This window comes from Macrobrachium nipponense, chromosome 26 (genome assembly GCF_015104395.2).
Source record: "Macrobrachium nipponense isolate FS-2020 chromosome 26, ASM1510439v2, whole genome shotgun sequence".
NCBI lineage: Eukaryota > Metazoa > Arthropoda > Malacostraca > Decapoda > Palaemonidae > Macrobrachium > Macrobrachium nipponense.
The window spans coordinates 31200959-31221895 of record NC_087215.1 but is presented as its reverse complement, the minus strand read 5'-3'; the positions used below and the strand labels follow the sequence as shown (position 1 = coordinate 31221895).

The 20937-nt window shown below is 40.8% G+C and overlaps 1 protein-coding gene across 1 annotated transcript in view; it reads right to left on the bottom strand.

Annotated features, from left to right (window-relative positions):
• The window catches only part of LOC135200150 (hornerin-like), a 196679-nt gene that overhangs the window by 113023 nt on the left and 62719 nt on the right, over positions 1-20937 (bottom strand). Inside the window, 2 exon segments of the mRNA XM_064228499.1 lie at positions 4376-4677; positions 4982-5214. Of these exon segments, the coding sequence (XP_064084569.1) occupies positions 4376-4677; positions 4982-5214 (535 nt within the window).

Genomic DNA, 20937 nt, shown 5'->3' with positions numbered 1-20937 from the left:
TTTTAAATAATTCAATCAAAAGTCAAATTCAGGAGTCCAAATCAGTGATAAAAGTAAAATCTAAGCTAATATAATTAGCGCTACCAAGGTAATGGAATGCATCACCAACCGGTGAAAAACCACAACCATCCGGAGACCAAAACACTTCAAGAGCTGCTCAACCACCATGTAATGCCATGACCAGCAGAAACAAATTGATTCTGTTAGCTATGTTGTACATCTTCTTCCCCAAAAGTGGGCGGGGCAATGCCATGACCAGCAGAAACAAATTGATCCTGTTAGCTATGTTGTACATCTTCCTCCCCAAAAGTGGGCAGGGCGAGTTACCTACATTCAAAACATAAGTGTACTACTGCTATGGAGGAGTTATGGCAGTTGTATTTGACAACGTTCTCAAGGGTCGCTTGTAAAGAGAGAGAGAGAGAGAGAGAGAGAGAGAGAGAGAGAGAGAGAGAGAGAGAGAGAGAGAGAGAGAGAGAGAGAGAGAGAGAGAGAGAGAGAGAGGCTGTTTTGGTTGTTGGCTCATTAAATATATCTTAGTTTAACCAGACCACTGAGCTGATTAACAGCTCTCCTAAGGCTGGCCTGAAGGATTAGATATTTTCACATGGCTAGGAACCAATTGGTCACCTAGCAACAGGACCTACACTTTATTGTGGGATCCGAACCAATTACAACAAGAAATGAATTTCCATCACCAGAAATAAATTCCTCTGATTCTGCATTGGCCAAGACGAGAATCGAACTACGGACCACCGAATTGGTAGTCGAGTGCAAAAACCACTTGTTCAATGAGGAACTTGTCGGCTCATTAGGTTGTTTGTGTTCATGTGAATGGATAGTTAACAAGAGAACTGCTCGTTCGGTGAGGGGTTGTTGTGTTTGTTGGGTCAGTCACAAGTCTGGTCTGTAATTTGAGTCAGTCTGTGATCAGAGCCTGCGGTGGAGAGTCGGTTTTTGGCAGCGATCTGGAATATTATTGATGGTCAGTTGTTTAGTGTGTTTTTGAAGTTGTTGTTTGAATTGCTGATTGAATTATTGTTGCTGTATGTTTGAGGGTTGTTGTGCCTGCTGTTGAATTTGTTGTGCTTGTGAGTTCTGTTGTGTTATAGATGAGTTGTTGGAGTTGTGATTTGTTGATTGTTGTTGTTAGCGAGTTGTTCTGGTTCCTTGGTGTTGTAGGTGGTGTATTGACTTGTGTTGTTTTTTGTGTGTTGTTAGTGATTGTTTGTGCAGTGATCTTTTGTTGTATTGTGTGGTGGTTGTCCTTATTTGGTTGTATTATGACGGCCATATCCAGCAGACAGTGCAGCTCCTCGACCTGTGTGTGTCAAGTAGCTGGTAAGTACATGTGCTTTGAGTTTTGTTTGGTATTATTGTTATTAAAGAAAGGAGTTTTACCAGCCCAATGAGTCAAACTTGACTCTCACAGGGATGGCCCGAAAAAAATCGGGATATAAAGAATTACAAAATTTATCAAATTTAATAAAAAAAAAAAATGATATACATATATAGTACATACATACATCTACGTAATTTAAAAAGAATGAGTAATAAAATAAAAATCTTAGGTAAAAACTTAAATTCTATCAATTAAACGTGTATTCCTTAAAAAAGTTAAAATTCTAAAAACAGAAAAACTACTTGATTCAGTTAAAATGTCAGAAAACGTTTTCCGACCAAAATATATCTCTCTCTCTCGCTTAAAAACACGACAAACCGAAAATATATGCTTAATAGATAAAAAAAGTATCACACTCACTGCACATGGGAACAGTGCCGTGAGGTGTACACATTAAAAATCCATTGGTCAATCTCGTATGGTCAATTCTTAATCGAGTCAATATTACCTCAGTTTTTTTGTTGTATTGATTAGAGGACTCCCATGGAGAAACAGTTGACTTTGTCTTAATTTATTATTCTGAGATACGTTGCTCAACAATCTTTGCCACTTTTCCATTGTAAATATTTTTAATAAAATTATGTCATCTCTAACGGGGAGATTAATATCCCGTTGAGGCAGGTTGACGGCTGTTTTAGCAGCAGTATCCACTTTCATTTCCAGCAACTCCTACATGAGCCGGGACCCAACATATTTGATATCTACCCCTTCAAGATAAAATTTGTTTAAAAGTTCTTTAATCATTAATACCAACAGGTTCTTATGTGAATAGCTATTGAGGGCTTCTATGGGCACTTAGTGAATCCGAGTAGATGATAAATTTTAAATTTAGTCTTTCTTCATGTGCTTTAACAATATTGATGGCTAGTAAAATGGCATATAGCTCGGAGGTGAATACGGACGACTCGTTTGGCAATGATAAATGGCTCATTTTCTTCAAAGACACTGCAGCGCTTCCTACACCCACTGAAGATTTAGAGCCATCAGTGCATATGGCATAGTGAGGACCTTTCCTTTGAATATGCTCTATGGCAATTTGTTGATGGTGACTCGAGGTATAGCTAAATTTCTTTGATAAATGAAAAAGATGAGAGCATATTCTTGTTTTTTTCATGATCCAAGGTGGGGGAAAAAAAGAGAGATGGTTGAATGATGTTCATTTTGATATTTGTTGACTGCAACAGCCTATTTGCTCTAATCAGGAATGGTGGCTCATGATTATTTATAAAAATATCAATCTGAAAAAAATGTAGGAGAACTTGCAGACAGAATATTCAATGCGCTCCGCATTGTTACAAAATCCTGATGCAACGACAAAGGGGGTTCTCCAATTTCACATAAAACCGAGAGATTTGGGGATGATCTAAACGCTCCACTACAAATTCTCAGGCCTCGAGTATGTATTGGATCTAAAGACTTCAAAGTTGCTTCAGATCCTGATCCATATATTGGGCTTCCATAATCTATTCTTGATAAGACTAATGCCTTATATATCATCAGTAAAGTTGATCTCCTTGCAACCCACATTGTGTGAGATAATTTCATCATTAAGTTAAGAGCACTATTACATTTAGATTTGATGTAAGAAACATGTGCTTTCCAATTCAAATGAGTATCAAAAACCAGTCCCAAAAATTTTACCTTATCCTGGAAATGGATTTGTACATTGCCCAAAGTAAGACTTATATCTTGATTCTGTTTCCATCTACTATTCCTATAAAACATTACTGCTTGAGTTTTTTCTGCCGAAAGTCTGAAACCAACTGACGCAGTCCAAGCTTTTATTTTTCGAGTGGCATTATTTAGAATTCTTTGCAAATGACGAAGATTGTTGGATGAGTAGTAAATTGCAAAGTCGTCCACATAAAGACTACTTTGCACTCCCTGTGGCATTTGATCAATTATATCATTAATTGCCAACGCAAAAAGTGTTCCACTTAAAACACTGCCTTGGGGTACACCACAGTCAAGCTTAAAAGATTCAGAGTAAATCTTATCAATAAGAGTTTGAAATGTTCTTCCATCTATAAAATTTCTGATAAAAATAGGAAGATGTCCTCGGAAACCATTATGATGCAAGGATTTTAGTATCGAGTACCTCCATGTTGTATCATATGCCTTCTGAATGTCAAAAAATAGGGCTATTGTGATCTGTTTTCGTTCAAAACCTCTACGTACATGATTTTCTAGGTGTGAAAGAGAGTCCAAGTGGATCGCTCCGATTGTCAGCCAAATTGAGAATTCGATAAAACATTATTATGACAAAAACACCAATTCAATCTATAATTAACCATTTTTTCCAGTAATTTACAAACACAACTGGTTAGTGAAATTGGTCCGTAATTATCTGGATTACTAGGATCTTTTCCCGCCTTAGCTATTGGTATTACTATTGCATGTTTCTATGCCTTTGGAAATAGATGTTTGGTCCAAAGATGATTAAAGAAATCCAATAGATAGGCCTTGGCTAAGGGGCTACATTTCTTATCATATCAAAATTTACATTATCTTTTCCAGGGGCTGTTGAGCTACAGTTTGATAATGCAAATTCCAATTCCTCTTCAGTAAAAGTTTTGTTTTTTAGCTTGTGTTCCCAACACAACCATGATTTCCAAAATTTTAACAATTTTTAGCTGCCGTAGTATTAGAAACTTAAGAGCTATGTATTACTTGATAAATTACTTATATACAATTATTTAGCCTCAAAATGAGCCAAACCCAAACATAATTTCATCATGAAAAATAAATTTACAGTGACAAAGTTTTGGAAGCTACCACAACCCAAGGAATCCCAAAAGGTTAGCATGCAAAGCAAATAGAAAAAAAAAAAACCATCCTGACAACTTGGCAGAAAAAAATGATCCAAAACAAGCAAAACAATAGCTATGGATTTAGCAAGTGTCAGTTTCCACATCGTATACTAAACCTGATGAGATCAGTGCTCATCTGGAATATGACGTTCATTTCTCTTACCCTACTCCCATCTTCCTCTTCCTTGGGGTCTTTCAAAAGCTTCTTTGTACGCTTTCCCATTACTCTCGGCCGGATCTCCAAGTCATTCTCGAGACTCACTCTACTTGGTTTCTTGATTACTCTGTGGATTGAGGCTGTACTGCCTGGCTTGTTGTTTTCTGCATCCTCTGTATTATCTCCTTCGCCTCCTTCACCTCGGCGGTTCCCTCCACCCTCACGATTGGAGCGATTGCTGTTGCGGCTACCAGCACCACTGCCAGCACCGCTTCGCATCCCTCTCTTTGCTGCCAGTCGTCTATATTCTAAAAATTTAACCGATCGAACTTTATTCGCATCACTGGTTTATCAATAACTCGGGGGTAAATTCAATAGAGCTAAAATCTCATGACGTAACCATTTGTTTAAATGTGGCATCTGTCCTTCAAAAGACTTCAACAACATACTTCCAAAATTCACAGCTTTATGTCTTTTCCTTCTTAATGGTCTAATCCTTTATCAATACTAAGTAGGACAGCATTTCATGTGGAGGCAAATACTGTATACCCATATATAGGCAATGTTCTGAAAAAAAAAAAAAAAAAAAAAATAAATAAATAAAACACTTACTCTTCAAGATTTTATTTCTCCTTAATGGTCCACCTGTCCTCCTGGCTTTGTTGCCTCCCAGGCGCCTCTTTGGGTCTCCTAGACGAGGTCTCTTCAATTTTGAGCGATCCCCTGACCTTGCTGCAGCACCTTTTCCAACAGGGCGGCCATGGCCCTGGGAGGTTCCTTTCTTACCACCCTCATTCTTCCTGGACTCAATCCACAATCTCAAGTCATCCGGTCTCCTGAAATTGCTTTTATCCTTTGACATGAATAACTAGAAAACACTAAAATTCTTTAATCCCCAAATACTCCATCCCTAGTCTATGAGGCAAGGCTTCAAAATATTTCATGTAAAATTTTGTTCTGTGAATACAACCAATGCTAAAGACTCACTATTTAATAAGAAAAAACTATAACCTTCAATACCTCTTCAGCTTTTTCACAATTGTGAAAATTAGTTTAAAGCAAAAATAGGTTTTAAAGTAGGAAAAACCTTTTTTTCGTAGTTGCTGTTGAGTCCTCAAAGGAGTTACCCTCCATGGTGTGTACCAGCGCCCTATGGTGACTAGACTAATATTAAAGGAATATCTTTTACCCTGGTCTTGTAGTAGGTATTATTCCATAATGATAAACACTATGGCGCGTGATAGAGTATAATGGACTTAAAAGACAAGAAAGCATTTTATCTTGTCTTCAGCAAAGCTGTACCCAGTTTCCTACGTCAAAACTGCAGAAGCGACTTTGCGTGTGCGCATTGACCATCTTGTTTTATGATCGGACCGGTTAAAAGACCAAGAACCATTACTCTGTTGGTCAATGCAGGATAAACCTTTACCCAAATCCCATGGCTTTTCATCAGGGAAATGGGACTATTTTGAGGACTCCACAGCACTACCAAAAATAAGTTTTTCCTAGGTCAAAATCTGTTTTTTGATAGCGTAGTTGCTGTTTCATCCTCAATGGAGCAACAAAGATACTGACAGATGACAAAAACTTAAGCTCCCAAAATTTCCATCCCATCTCAAAATTAAAACTAACCATCTCCGGTCCAAGGTCAAGCCACTAGTTTTGGTAAAAAGAACAGGAAACTAAGCAAGATGCGATGTTTTAAGTGTACCATAACACTCACTCTGATGATCAACCAGTACATTCGGAGAACTCTTGAAATATACATTTCTGAATAAGGCCAACAATGTACTTACTTTCCTAATATCATGTGATCTAGGAAAGAAATGTGGGTAAGCCTTTTTAATGAGGGACACTAAAATCATTCTTCGTCCTTGAAGAGAGAGTGGTTTTTGTGCTAGGATGTAGAAAAATCTGACCCCCTGGGATGTTTGCTGTGATCTCTAGGTAACCTTTAAGTGCTTGAACTGGGCATAATGTTGTCTGCTAAATTGAGCTTTCTTATAAAAATAGATTTCCTTCTTAAGGGATTCTCATTCTCGGCCAGGAATGATGGACCAAGGGACAATAGCAATTGATTATTAGCAGTTTGTGTGATATAGTCCCCATCTAAGAGAGCCCAATTCACTAATGATACCAGGAAGATCACTTGTTGAAGCATGTGAGTTGTGGTTGTGTTAAGTCTGTTGAATTGAGGGGTACATCAAATTTTAAGTACCTTGTTTAGGGAGCAAGTAATTTAAGTCTTTTGGGAGCAGGTCTTTTTAGCGAAAAAGACCGCAGAAGGAAAATGACAATTTCAGTGCTGGAATCAATCCTGAATCCATAAAGCAACGGTTCCATTAATGTTGCCTTGTATACCATAATTGTTGTAACTGCAAGATGCTTGTCTTTAGAGAGGTATAGAAGAAAATTGAGAAGTGTTTCTAAAGAAATCTCGATTTGGCTCTCAGTATGGTTATAATCTAACCATATTTTCCATACAGGCTGGTATTGCCAGATAGATGATGTCAGTAGTTTTTGCACTAGGTCCCTAGCAATATTGGGGGAGTAATTTTCACGGTAGATTATATTTAAAAAAAAAACCACATGTGAAAGTCTCGGCTTAGAAAGGAGGATGCGTACACGACTTTCCCTCCTACTTTCTGGGATAGTACAACGGACAGTAGTGGAATTTATCTCTTCACCCGTTGATGAAGAAATAGGAACCAATGCATGTTTGGCCAATTATGGGCTACTAGGTAAGCTGTTCCTTTGAAGGTTAGGAGTTTGTTCAAAACCTTCGAAATCTGGGACAATGGAGGAAAAATGTAAGTCATCTTCCAGTTGTTCCAGTCTTGTAGGAAGGCATCTCTTACTGTTGCTTGACTGTCCAAATTCGGGGACGCATGTACTGGGAGTTTGTGATTCTCATATGTGGCAAACAGGTCCACTTCTGGTTGTGGAAGTAAGTTACTTATTGTTAGAAGAGAGTGGTTGTCCAATGTCCACTCTGTTGAGGCTGTCATCTTCCTTGACAGTCTGCTATTACATTGAGAGACACAAAAGTGAATTGCAGACAAGTGCCACTTCTTTCCCTGTGCCATGGCCGGAAGGCTAACATTAATAGTATATTGAAAGGAGGTGAACGTGATCCCAATTTCTGATGCAGGACACTACAGTTGTGTTGTCTAGGACCAACAGAATGTGTCTCTCTTCTGGGGGTTTGAGTTTCTTGAGTGACAAAAAGACAGCCATTATCTTTAAGAAATTGATATGACAATTCTTTTAAGTAGCTGACCACCTCCCCGCCACCTGATGATCCTCCCAATGTCCTCTCCAACCTGTCAACGAGGCATCTGTGTGTGTTGTCACTTTTACAGATCGACTGTGTGTGTTGTCGTTTTTGCAGATGGAGTAGGATGACCTGTTTGGCCAAAAATTCCTTCCCGGTCCATGTCCGAAGTATCTCCCCAACTTTCTGATTCATTTTGTGAGAATTCTCTCGCATCTTTTTTCTTGCGTGTACAGCCAAAATTTGTTCACGTTTTTCAGTTGCAATCTGAGTATTGTTCTGTTACTGATGCAAACTGCAGCAAACCCACCATACGTTCTAACTGCCATCTGGAAACAATGGGCTGTATCAGGAACCTTTTGAGGTTTTCCTTATTCTGTTCTGTTTTGAGGGGGAGATACAAAAGGCTGTGAACAGTATCCCAACACATTCCCAGGCATTAAAACTGTCTGCAGGGTGTGATGTGGGAGTTTTTCCAATTTATCTTAAAACCTTTCGACTGAAGTCTCTTGACCACTCCTCTTTTTCAAGCACTTTCCTCTCGTGGCCTCCCCCAAAATTAACCAGTAGTCTAAATAAGCTATTAGATGTATTCCTTCTTTCCTGAGTTCTCAGACAACTACCGTCACCAATTTTGTAGATTCTTGGGGCACTGTTTAGCCCAAAAGGCATGACTTTGATCTGTACGTATCTTTCCCTATCTGGAACCCTGGGAAGGGACGGAAGGGAACAGCAATAGGGACGTGCCAATATGAATCTTTCGGATCTATAGAAACTGTCCAGGTCCCTTTTGGAATGACTGAACATACTTGGGCAACAGTAGTCATTCGAAACTTTTGGCAAACAATGTGTTTGTTCAATGTCGATAGGTCGAGGATCACTCTTTGTTCAGAGGAATCCTTTATGGGAAAACTGAAGAGACGTGCTTGGTGACGAATATACGAATGTTTCTCTAGGGCTCCTTTTAACAGGGCTTTTGCACATAATCTTCCAGAGAGGGGTTTGGTTTTTGAAAGAACCCTTTCAAAGATGGGGGGATGAGACCATTTCCACCCCAGCCCATTGAGGATAATGCTGCATCCCCAAGGAGAAGACTCCCATTCCTTGTGATATCTCTTGAAGCTGCCCCAACCAAACAGTTTCTATTGGTATCTCCCTCTCCCTCTACCTTTGACCCTTGATGGGCATTCAGGTGTTGCTTTTCCTTTTCCTTTTTAAGACGGTTTTTGGATCTTGTGAAAAGGATGTATCTTCTACTGAGTAGATTACTGTCTCTTTTGAGGAAGTTGTCCCCCCTCTGACCACCTACCTGCTTATGAGGAGAACTATAGGAGGTGACTGGAGGCCTATATGATTTTTGATCAAAGAGATCCTTTTCTGGGTTGGATAAGGGGAAACTTCTGGCTTTAAGTTTCCTGAAATCTTTTCCCAGGAGAGCATACTCAGTACCATTTTGTTGATGTGCCTTGAGTTACAATAGAATCCTCAAAACAGGTCCCAACAGAAGGCATTAGACTGTAATAAAGCAGTCACACATTGGGAAATGACTTGTTGGAGCTCTCAAATACCTCCATTTTCGTGTTATTATGCGCCAATCTAAAAAGTCATAACAGTGCTTCCCATACTATTCTCAAAGTTTTTAGCCACAGCAGCAAAAATTATCCTGGATTCTTCTGCAAGCCTCTTTGTGGCAATTTCTAGCAAGGAGGAAGTGGTCAAGACACTAAGGAAATGGGTCCTAGTACAAAACACTGATGCTGAAGTATCTTCTGATATCCTTATCATCGGGGTACTAAATTACCAAGTTGCAATATCTGAAGGAGTTTTTTCCTATTAAATGGAAGTTGAAACGTTGCCCATTCTTTGGTGGAGTTTTTTGAAACTGGGATAACCAAAGCAAATGGTTTTAGTTCTGCCAATGGTTCCTGCTTTCTAGTTATTACATAATTTTGAAAGTGTGCCTTCACATGGTTTATAATTTTAATATGTGAAGGGGCAGAAGGTTGGTGGTACATGATAAGTAACCTGAGTTTTATTCATGATAATATAAGTGTAGATCCATTTCCCATTCACCTATTAAAGTGTTGTCTACAGCTTTCAATGCTATATTCCTAGGTAAGAGAATCACATCCTTCTGAGGTTTCTCCCTGTCTGGTGAAGGTGTATCAGGCATCATTCTGTATAAGGAAATGCTACTCTCTCTAAACTCCACATGTACAACTTCTATCGTGGTCTTTCTCTCACTGATGAGATACTTAGGAGAAAAAATGCACATCGAGGAATATCGCCAAGAATGATCAGAATCAAGTAGGATTTTGGAGTCTGTTACGTTTTGATCGTAAGACTCATAATCCAAACTAGCCACTTTGTTGATTCCAGTTGGGATTGTACCCTTAGCTCTTGTTTGGGCAGATTTGGTTTCCACTCTCCTTATTCTGTTGCAAGATGCAAGGCATTTACATTTTGGTGTATACATTTCTGACTTGATTTCTTTAATTTTTTGTTCAGAATCATGCAGCATGCCCATTATCTGTTGCCATTCATTGGCAAGGGAATTTTTTATATTACTCATTATTTCCTTACGAAACCAATAAAAAACCGCAAACTCTCTCCCTTTTGGGGGAGCTTGCATAACCTGACTCTCTACAACGGAGCTGCAGCTGCCTGTTGCTCAGGGGGCAGATGTCCTGGGTGAATTACTATAACCCTCTGAAGCTGTTGTCATTTCCACTGAGTTCAGGTGGATTCTTGTATCCCTTTTGAGGGAAAGATCCTGATCAGCTTCTGAAATCTGCAAGGGGGACTGACGTACTTCTATAATGTTTCCCCTATGGCTAGTTGAAAATTGGGTCCCTGATCTTTCTGGGTTCAGCAAGGTTCTTTCTCTATCAATATCTACCTCATAATCCTCAAGCAATTCCCCTCGAAGTGAGGATTCCTCCATTTCTTCCGCAAGATGAACCTGGGGAGTAGTGGGTAGTGGGGACTGAAGTTACTGGGTTTTGGCACGAATATGGATCTTCAGAGAAGGGGTTTAAGTATATGCTGCCGGAGTTCTGCCCAATAGATGTAATTTTCCCCTTCCTCACCCTTGCTGAACCCTAGGGCCCATCAAGACAGCCTAAAACGGGCAGTTTTATCCTTAAAGCTTTGCTGCCAAGACCATGCTACAAATTTTGCACGTATCTGGCAACCAAACAAATTTGTCCAGATTATTACAGCGACTATGTTTATTGCAGGTGGTATGGGCTGTGTCCACTGGCAAAGAACATGCCAAGCAACCTACTATGGATGGCCTTGTCGTGAAAAAACCTAGTTATTAGAAAATTTAATTAGCATAGATTACTTTTAATCATGGACACCTGAAAATATTTACTAACAGTATATCTCATATTACAGGTCAATTTGACTACTAGTGTACATTTTTAGTACATTTTATACAATATCTGTTAACTTAAACCTTTATAGGTTTAGATTAGCTTTAAGACCCATCTATGTCTGTATTACTTAAACTTAGCTCTTTTGTTATGGCTATGTCAAGTTTTTAATTTTAATTATAATACCGCCCAAAACCATTCAACCTAGTTTGTGACTAACCTGTTTAACTAACCCGAGCCACTTTTCCATATGGCTTAGGTTAATATCTCTAGTATAATCTATGTTGAGCTAATCATAAAAGATTTTTAGAGGGTTCTCGGTTAATATAAGCTTCTGCTTACATCAGGGATAAACAAAACCCTGAAATATATATAATATCTCATTGTTTTATTATATATCCTAGTCTACCCTCTTGTCTGATACTTATCCATATTGATTCTAGGCTAATCGAAGGATATTTGCTTTAAAAAAGGATTCCTACTTAATCTAGTTAGACTATTACTTATTCTAGACAAGATTCTAATATAAAGCCTTATTGATTAGTTAGGCTACAGTCATAAACCAAGTTACTATTTATTGAACCCAGTAATTTTTGAACCTTGAGTATACTGGCTTGTGGTCTTACATATCAAGTCATAGGAAACCGAGTCATTTTGCCAAGCTTAGAATACTTTAGTATGATATTGTTATTGGTCAATAAAGTTTCATACATACTTACCTGGCGATATATACTTAGCTATAGACTCCGTCGTCCCCGACAGAAATTCAAATTTCGCGGCACACACTACAGGTAGGTCAGGTGATCCCGCCGCCTGCCGCTGGTGGCAGGAATAGGAACTATTACCGTTTTAAGCCAGATTTTTCTCTTCCACCTGTCTCCTGAGGGGAGGGGGTTGGGTGGGCCATACGATCGTATATATCTGCCAGGTAAGTATGTATGAAACTTTATTGTACAATAACAAATCATTTTCATACATTCAACTTCCCTGTCAGATATATACTTAGCTGATTGGCACCTTTGGCGGAGGGCAAGAGACAGCTAATTACTGACCTAATAGGTAAACAACATATGTTGTAGGTATACAAGTTAATTAATAATACCCTAGTTCCTAACCTGTTTAGGCGGAAGATTTCTTAGCTTGTGCTGAAAGAAGTCTGCTTCGCCTCAAAAGCTTCAGCGAGGGTGTGCCCCATGGCTGAGAACTCTTGAAAAGGACTGTCAATGGGGTCTTATCCACTTACTCAACAGAACCTAATGGCAATTGTCACTGGAGTCTTATTCACTTACATGACAATATACCTATGCCTCTCGGCATATAAAGGAGTAAAATACTGATCCCGATCACCCGATCCTAAACCGTGGATTAGTAAATATGATTTGAAAGGCGTTATCCCCAAACACCTTTCAAACAACCTAAAAACTCAACACCAATAATTTTAAAATCACAATATATAAAATATAAGGACAAAAATTAATATTAAGGATCAGTCTTCTCTCCTTTCCCCAGCACTGTATCCGCTGATACATAAGGTCCTAGAGAGAAGCATTTCTCATATGTACTCTCACATCTTTCAAGTAATGTGAGGCGAACACTGAGTTTACATCTCCAATACGTGGCCGCTAAGATGTTCTTCATTGACATGTTCTTGTTGAACGACAATGATGTAGCGACTGCACATACTTCGTGTGCTTTTACCCTTAAGGTCTTATATGCCTCACTATCACAGCTCATGTGGGCTTCCGTTATGATGTTCCTAACAAAAAATGCTAAGGCATTCTTTGACATAGCTCTTCTATGGTCTTTAACTGCACACCATAAACTCTGATTGCAACCCTGCAACTGCTTCTTCTTCTGCAGGTAAAATTTCAAAGTTCTCACTGGACAAAGTTCTTTCCATTTCATTCCCAACTAATTGAAAAAGGCCTTTTACTTCAAAAGTCCTAGGCCAAGGTCTTCGAGGGGTTTTCATTTTTTGCTAGAAATAAAGGTTTAAAGGACAATACAGCCGAATCTTCTTAAAACCCACTCTAGAGTCAAGCGCTTGCAGCTCACCTCACTCTTTTCGCCGTGGCGAGAGCTATTAAGAAAATGCATTTTCTAGTCAAGTCCCGGAAAGTAGCTTTATCGGGAGGTTCAAATCTCTCCGACATAAGGTATTTGAGAACCACATCCAGATTCCAACTAGGGGCGAGAGAAGTTCTTAATTTTCTAGTTTCAAATGATCTAATCAAATCATGCAGATCTTTGTTATTCTCTATGTTCAGGCCCCTATTCCTGAAACACAGCTGATAACATGCTCTTATAACCTTTAATGGGTTGGACACTGCCAGATGAGATTCTTCTCGTAAAAACAAAAGAAAATCAGCAATTTCGGTCACAGAGGTATCGGAGGAGGACAGCTTCTTCGCCTTACACCATCTACGGAAAACTTCCCACTTTGATTGGTATATCCGCATGGTTGAGGACCTTCTTGCTCCAGCAATTGCTTTTGCCGCTTCGCGAGAGAAAAGCCTCTCGCTCTGACCAATCTTTCGATAGTCGAAAGGCAGTCAGAGCGAGAGCGTGGATATTTTTGTGATACCTCTCGAAGTGGGGTTGGTCTGAGCAGATCTGTCCTTTTGGGAAGAGATCTGGGGAAGTCCACTATCCATTCCTGTACCTCTGTGAACCCATTCTCTTGCAGGCCAATAAGGAGCGATCAATGTCATCCTCATTCCCTCCGAGGACACGAACTTTCTCATTACTTCCCCCAGCATCTTGAATGGGGGAAACACATACGCGTCTATGCCCTCCCAATCCATGAGCATGGCATCTATGGATACGGGCTCTGGGATCGTCCCCCAGCGAGCAAAAGTTCTCCATCCTCCTGGATAGGAATGTTTGCAAAAACAGGTCCACTTGCGCTTCCCCCAAAGTAGACCATAGTTGCTGGCAGACTTGTGAATGAAGGGTCCACTCTGTTGGAAGGACCTGGTTTTTCCTGCTCAGTTCTGTCTGCTCTTATATTCTTCCCTCCTTGAACGAACCTCGTCAGGAGTCGAATCCCTCTTTCTTCTGTCCATATCAACAGATCCCTTGCTAGTTGGTAAAGGGAGAAAGAGTGTGTCCCCCCCCTTGTTTTCTTATATAAGCCAGAGCCGTGGTGTTGTCCGAGTTGACTTGGACCACCACGCCTCGACTTCGTTCTCGAAACACTGCAGTGCTAAGTGCACTGCTAAGAGTTCCTTTGCATTTATGTGCCAGGCCTTCTGTTCTTCTGTCCAACTGCCTGACACTTCCTTTTTTTTCCGTTCGTCCCTAGTGTTGCTCCCCACGCCCGTGTCCGAAGTCTGAGAATAACACTAGGTGAGGGTTCTGAAGGGCCAAGGACACTCCTTCCTTTCTTCTCAGTGGTCCTAACCACCATCGTAAGTGGTTTTTGATACTCTCTCCTATAGGAAAGGTATAACCAAAAGATCTCCTTTTCTTCTGTTCCAACTCCTTCGAGATGGAACTGCAAGGGTCTCAAATTCAATCTCCCTAGAGAGATGAACTGCTCCAGCGAGGAAAGAGTGCCCAGAAGACTGAGCCATTCCCTCGCTGAGCTTCGTTCTTTCTCTAGGAAGATCGGGATTTCTCCAACCCTTTCGAGATTCTTTCCTGGGATGGATACGCTCGAAAACCCCGAGAATCCATCCGAATCCCCAGATAGACGATATTTGACTGGGGATTGTGTGAGACTTCTCGAGGTTTACGAGCAATCCGAGAGATCTGATCAATTGAAGAGCTATCTCCAAGTCCTCCAAGCACTTTTGTCTTGTCTGCGCTCTTATAAGCCAATCGTCTAGGTAAAGAGATATCCTCACCCCCTTCAGATGTAGCCATCTTGCTACGTTTCTCATCAACGCTGTAAACACCTGAGGAGCCGTCGAGAGGCCGAAACACAAAGCTCTGAACTGATAAATCCTTCCCTGCGCCATGAATCGAAGATATTTCTTCGACGAATGATGCAGGGGGACGTGAAAGTATGCATCTTGCAGGTCGAGGGAGACCATCCAATCTCCTGGACGGAGAGCAGAGAGAACCGAGTTGGATGTCTCCATGGAGAACTTTGTCTTCTCCACGAAGTGATTCAATGCACTCACGTCCAGTACAGGCCTCCACCCCCCCGAGGCTTTCGGCACCAAAAATGGCGTTGTAAAAACCTCGGGAGTGAGGATCCTGTACTACCTCAATGGCCTCCTTCTCCAACATTTGCTGCACCAGTCCAAGAAGGATCTCTCTCTTTACAGGGTCTTTGTATCTCGCTGACAGCTCCCTCGGAGTCGTCGTCAATGGAGGTCTGTTCTTGAAGGGGATGAGGTATCCTTTCCTCAGCACTTACAGGGACCAAGAATCTGCTTTCATTTGAAGAAAAAAAAACCCATGCTTCCGAGAATCCCAGAAGTCTGGCCCCTACTGGTGATTGGAGGACTGGAATCTCATTTTGCGTTCTTCTTTGGAACTCTAATGGAAGATCTTCCTCTTTTCTCTCCTCCTCTCTTCCTTGGGGCTCGGCTAAAAGCTCTACCTCAAAAGGGCTGTTGGGCAGGTGTTGGCTCCCTCTTCGAGACAGAAGCAGCTGGCCTAGGCTTCTTAGCAGAATGCACCAGCAAATCCTGTGTTGCCTTCTCAGTAAGCGTATGGGAAATGTCCTTTACCAACTGAGAAGGAAACAGCTGTTTGAACAGAGGTGGGCGTATAAAAGAGAAGCCCTCTGTACTGGAGAGACTGCTTTGGTAAGAAAAGAACCAAAGACAGCCCTCTTCTTTAATAACTCCTGTCCCGAACAAGGATGCCACTTCAGCCGATCCGTCCTGCACTGCCTTGTCCATGCATGCCAAAACACTATGCAAGACTTCTGGTTCCAAAAACTGAGGGTCTTGAGTCTTGTTGGCCAAAGCCCCAAGGGACCAATCTAGGAAGTTAAAAACTTCCAAGACATGGAATATTCCCTTGAGGAGATGGTCCATTTCAGACATTGTCCAGCTTGTTTTGGCTGCTGGAAGTGCATGTCTCCTTGCCGAATCCACCAAGGTCGAGAAGTCCGCTTCAGCAGATGAGGGAAGAGAAAGTCCCATAGATTCTCCTGTGCTATACCAAATCCCTCTCTTCCCTGATAGCCTGGAAGGGGGACAGGTAAACACAGTCTTCCCCGCCTCCTCCTTGGTTTTAAGCCAAAAAAAAAAAATTCCCGACTGACTGCAAAGCCCTCTTCATTGAAATGGTCGGTTGCATCTTCAAGAAAGAGGAAGACTTCGCAGCCTTCGTACTCGAAAATAAAGACCGAGGAGAAGGAGGGGCAGCAGGACTCAAGAGACTCTCCAAATTCTTTTTTTTTTTTTTTTCATGATCAATTCCTTCCTGACAGGGTGGCTACGATCACCTGTGCGACACCTAGAGGCCCTGTCAGGGGAAAATTGATCTTGAGAAAATTCCCAAAGAGGAGCCTCCAAGTCCGCTTCAAAACCGATAACTCATCCAAATTGTATTCTGGGTTGTACAAATCCTTGCGCCTGCTTTCAGGCGCTCTAGACGCTTTACGTCTTGTTTCAGCCGCTTCAGGCTTTGCAGGCGCCTTGCGCCTCCATTCGGACGCTTTGCGCCTTGTTCAGGCGCCTCAGGCTCTTTAGGCGCTTTGCTTATTCTTTCAGGCGCCTCAGGCTCCCTAGGCTCTTTGCTTTTCCTTTGAGGCGTTCTAGGCTCTCCAGGCGCTCTATGTTTCATATCAGGCGCTCTAGGCTCTCCAAGAGTTAAATATTTCCTTTTAGCCACTTCAGGCTTTTCAGGCGCGTTGCGCCTCATCCTTTTACTTGAAGAGCTTTACGCCTCATTTCAGGCGCTCCAGACTCTTTTCGCCTCGCCAAAAGAGTTCCAGGATCTTCAGTTACTTTGCGCCTCCCTTCAGGCGCTTCAGGCTCTTTGCGCTTCCTTTCAGGAGTTCGTCCGATTTCGGGAGTTTCCAATTTTACTCCTCGATACGGACATCTCATGTGCTTTCTTCCTCGTAGGAAGTTCCCTCTACACATCTTGTCGCCTTTACGGCGTTTTGCGCTTGACAGTAGCCTGACGTCTGGCTGGCGCCAGGCTTCTGGCAGGCGCCTCGTCCGAGCTCTCAGATAGTTCTAAAGGACGGATCTTTTGATAGGGAGAAATCTATCCTTCCTTCTAGGCTGGTCAGATTTAAGAACTCCTACTAGGGAAGATATCTGTTTCTGCATATCCTCTAACATCTTCGTAGCTACGTCTCTCTTTCCAACCTCCGATGCAGGAGAAGAAGCTTCTGAATATACATTCTTCTTCCTCTTTTCCGGAGGATATTCTTCCGGAAATTCTTCAGGGCTTGAGTCGAATGAAGGAGACTTCCTGTTCGTCTTCGAAGGTCTCGACAATCTATCCGAACTCCATCCTTTTTTAGATGAAGGAATCGACGAAGAAAAACACAATGTTTTTCAGGACGTCTTTCCAACGACTATCCTTGGCAGCCCGGTGGGGGGGGGACGTAACTACAGGATCTGCCGAGGGGAGCGCCTGAACCGGTGGGGATTCTCTGAAACCTCCCTGCGGCTTTCGACATTTCTTCTCCACTGGTCTTGGGATCTTGAAAGAGGTCTAGGCCTGGGAGCGAGACAGAGCCGATCAGACGCACCCTCCACTTCACTGGGAACACTTTCACTGCAACTTACCTTCCAGTTCTTTAATTTTTTGTTCCATATTTTTAAGCGAAGCTTTCAGACTGGCAATTCAGATGTTGAGCTTTGCCGAAGAGTCCGATAATCGGGAAGGTAAAGCTGTATGGAGGAAACAATAGGGTTATCAATAGGCAATAGTCCGCTAACTGGCTCGTTAGAGACCGACTACTTACACTCTTGGAAGAGGCTTTCCTAGCCCTATCTCTCTCCAACTTTCTTAGGTAGGAATTAAGCAACTTCCATTCCTCCTCATTCAAATTCTTGCACTCATCACATGTATTCAATTGAGAGCATACATTCCCTCTACACTTTTTACAAGTGGTGTGAGGATCCACCGAAGCTTTCGGCAGTCTCACAAAACAATTCTCATTCACACACACTCTGAACGAAATCGACACGTCAGACATTATGAGAAACCTTCCAAAGCAAATCCAAAAAACAGTCCACAATAGCGTATGCCAAACCAAAGATCCAATACGTCACCAAAATAGCAGTCCAAAAGATCAACGGCGTAATGAAATTCGAAATTCAAAGTCAGGAGGAACTAGCAACGATGTTACTAGTACCGCGACAGAGAAAAATCTGGCTTAAAACGGTAATATTTCCTATTCCTGCCACCCAGTGGCAGGCGGCGGGATCACCTGACCTACCTGTAGTGTGTGCCGCGAAATTTGAATTTCTGTCGGGGACGACGGAGTCTATAGCTAAGTATATATCTGACAGAGAAGTTGAATGTATGAAAATATTGCATTACAGATAAAAGGCTCTATATAAAACCAACCTATCAATACTAATCTTTGTTATGTTATTTTACCACATAAGTAAATCAGCACTTACTCTAGGCCTCATTTAGAATAGTAATATCTAATCAGAATTATTAACTTCAACACTCAAAGTTACGTGTTACTTGAAACACCAATAATTAAAATACCGCTACTGCTTACATCCCTGATGTAAGCAGTAGCTTATATTAACTGAGAACCCTCTAAAAATCTTTTATGATTAGCTTAACATAGATTATACTAAAGATATTAACCTAAGCCATATGGAAAAGTGGCTCGGGTTAGTTAAACAGGTTAGTCACAAACTAGGTTGAGTGGTTTTGGGTGGTATTATAATTAAAATTAAAAACTTGACATAGCCATGACAAAAGAGCTAAGTTTTTTAAGTAATACAGACATAGATGGGTCTTAAAGCTAATCTAAACCTATAAAGGTTTAAGTTAACAGATATTGTATAAAATGTACTAAAAATGTACAATAGTAGTCAAAATGTAGCCTTGACGTTAGGCTACTACCTTATCTGGCACCAGTTGCTAATTTTTTACTAGTCTTAGGTTACGAGGTCTAGGCTAACAATTTAATCTGCTGGGGTGTTTAGAAAAAGTTTACACTTAACATTAGGTATTACCTAGTCCTGGGTTATTTAGGTTTTAAATATGCAGGCTATATAAAATGAAAATAGTGTAGCCTGTTTATCAACTTCTAGGAACTTTTTAAAATTTTGGAGATTTCATAATCCCTGAAAAAAATAACAATAGATCGAAATGTCTCAAAATGAGACACCTAAGTCTGTGTTGACTTGAGGAGTAATGGTTCTGGTCTTTTAACTAGGCCGATCATAAAACAAGATGGCCAATTCAATTCGCATGTGCAAGAGTCACTTCTGCAGTTTTGACGTAAGAAACTGGGTACAGCTTCACTGAAGACAAGATAAACTGCCTTCTCATCTTTCTTTGAGTCCATTATACTCGAGTCATCATGGGTGCTGGCACACATCGAGGATAACTCCTTTGAGGATGAAACAGTGACTGCACTTTCAAAAACAAGTACTTATAAAATTTATGCAAGAGATAAAAGTTACTGACAATAACAATAATAGCTTCCCTTGTTTTGTTAATTTGCATGGGTACTCATTAATATATACACATTATTATACATAAGATTAGCCTCCTCTTGAGCTCAAAATAAAACTCTTATAGGAATGACCTGAAGATCAAGCGGATCAAGTTCATACTTTGGAAGACCAAAAATCTTTTCAAGGCATCCATGACACATCTGGTTATCTGGTTCAGGTTAAATTCTTTATTCTAATTATAGATATTCAGGTTACATTTCTTTATTTTATATATTTAAAGTAAAAGTAAATAATCTTCAATATAAGGTGCATTTATTTAGTCAAGAAGTACTGCAAAAAACTACACATTCACTGAGTTCAACCATTAGCTCAATTCTCTCTTCTCTAAGGTTACAAAAAAAGCAACCCCTGTTCGGCTACCAGCTCCTTAACTTTCTGCATGAAATTTTGCACTGAGAGATCTCTACTATCTATAGGAACAAAGTTAAGAAGGCTGATAACCATGGAACAAACTTAAAAGCTGAAAAACTTTTACTTTGTCATAAAAAATGACTAATTTTTTAAGACAATTTGTATTTTTCATAGCTACAAACCTGAGGTCTTAACAATAGGATCATTTCTAGTGCCTAGCTGGATCCAGTTAAAAAACAGATGAAAGCAAGGATTCTCGTGAAAGCTAGCAATGCATATGTGGATCAGGTGAAGCGTGGTCAAGGACCACTCACCTACGCCACCGCATCAGTCCTTCCCAACTCATAATGTCTTAACACACAGAGGGGCGGCTAGAGGCGGGCAGTATAATGTTAAGACCTCAGGTTTGTAGCTATGAAAAATACAAATTGTCTTAGAAAATTTGTCCTTTGTTCATATGCAAACAAACCTTCAGTCTTAACAATAGGATAGACTCATACTTGGAGGGAGGTACAAGACATCCTAAACCTGCTGGGGGCCTAGCCACCAGTCCAGCTTTCAGAAGATATGACTTCTGGAGAGGGACTGAAACCTGTTGAGAAGCTAGATAAATTTATATCTAACCACTCAGACCCTGAGTGACGTACTATGATATATGGGAGAACCATTGTATAGGGAACCAAAGAGAAACTTTGACTGTCCAATAGCAAACCAATACACTAAGGTTTGTACTACTCCCAACTCCTTGCCAAGGAGTGGAGCATATGCTACTGAATAGAGGGTTTGATATTTGTATATTAAGCGACCACACTATCAGTATGACTACCTTACTCACCTGTATCAGACCAGTCTAGCGAATGACATGTCTATTCCTTAACCTGCCTGAAGGAAGAAGGAAAGGTACAAGAGAAAGGAGACCAGCCAACTCACTCATTC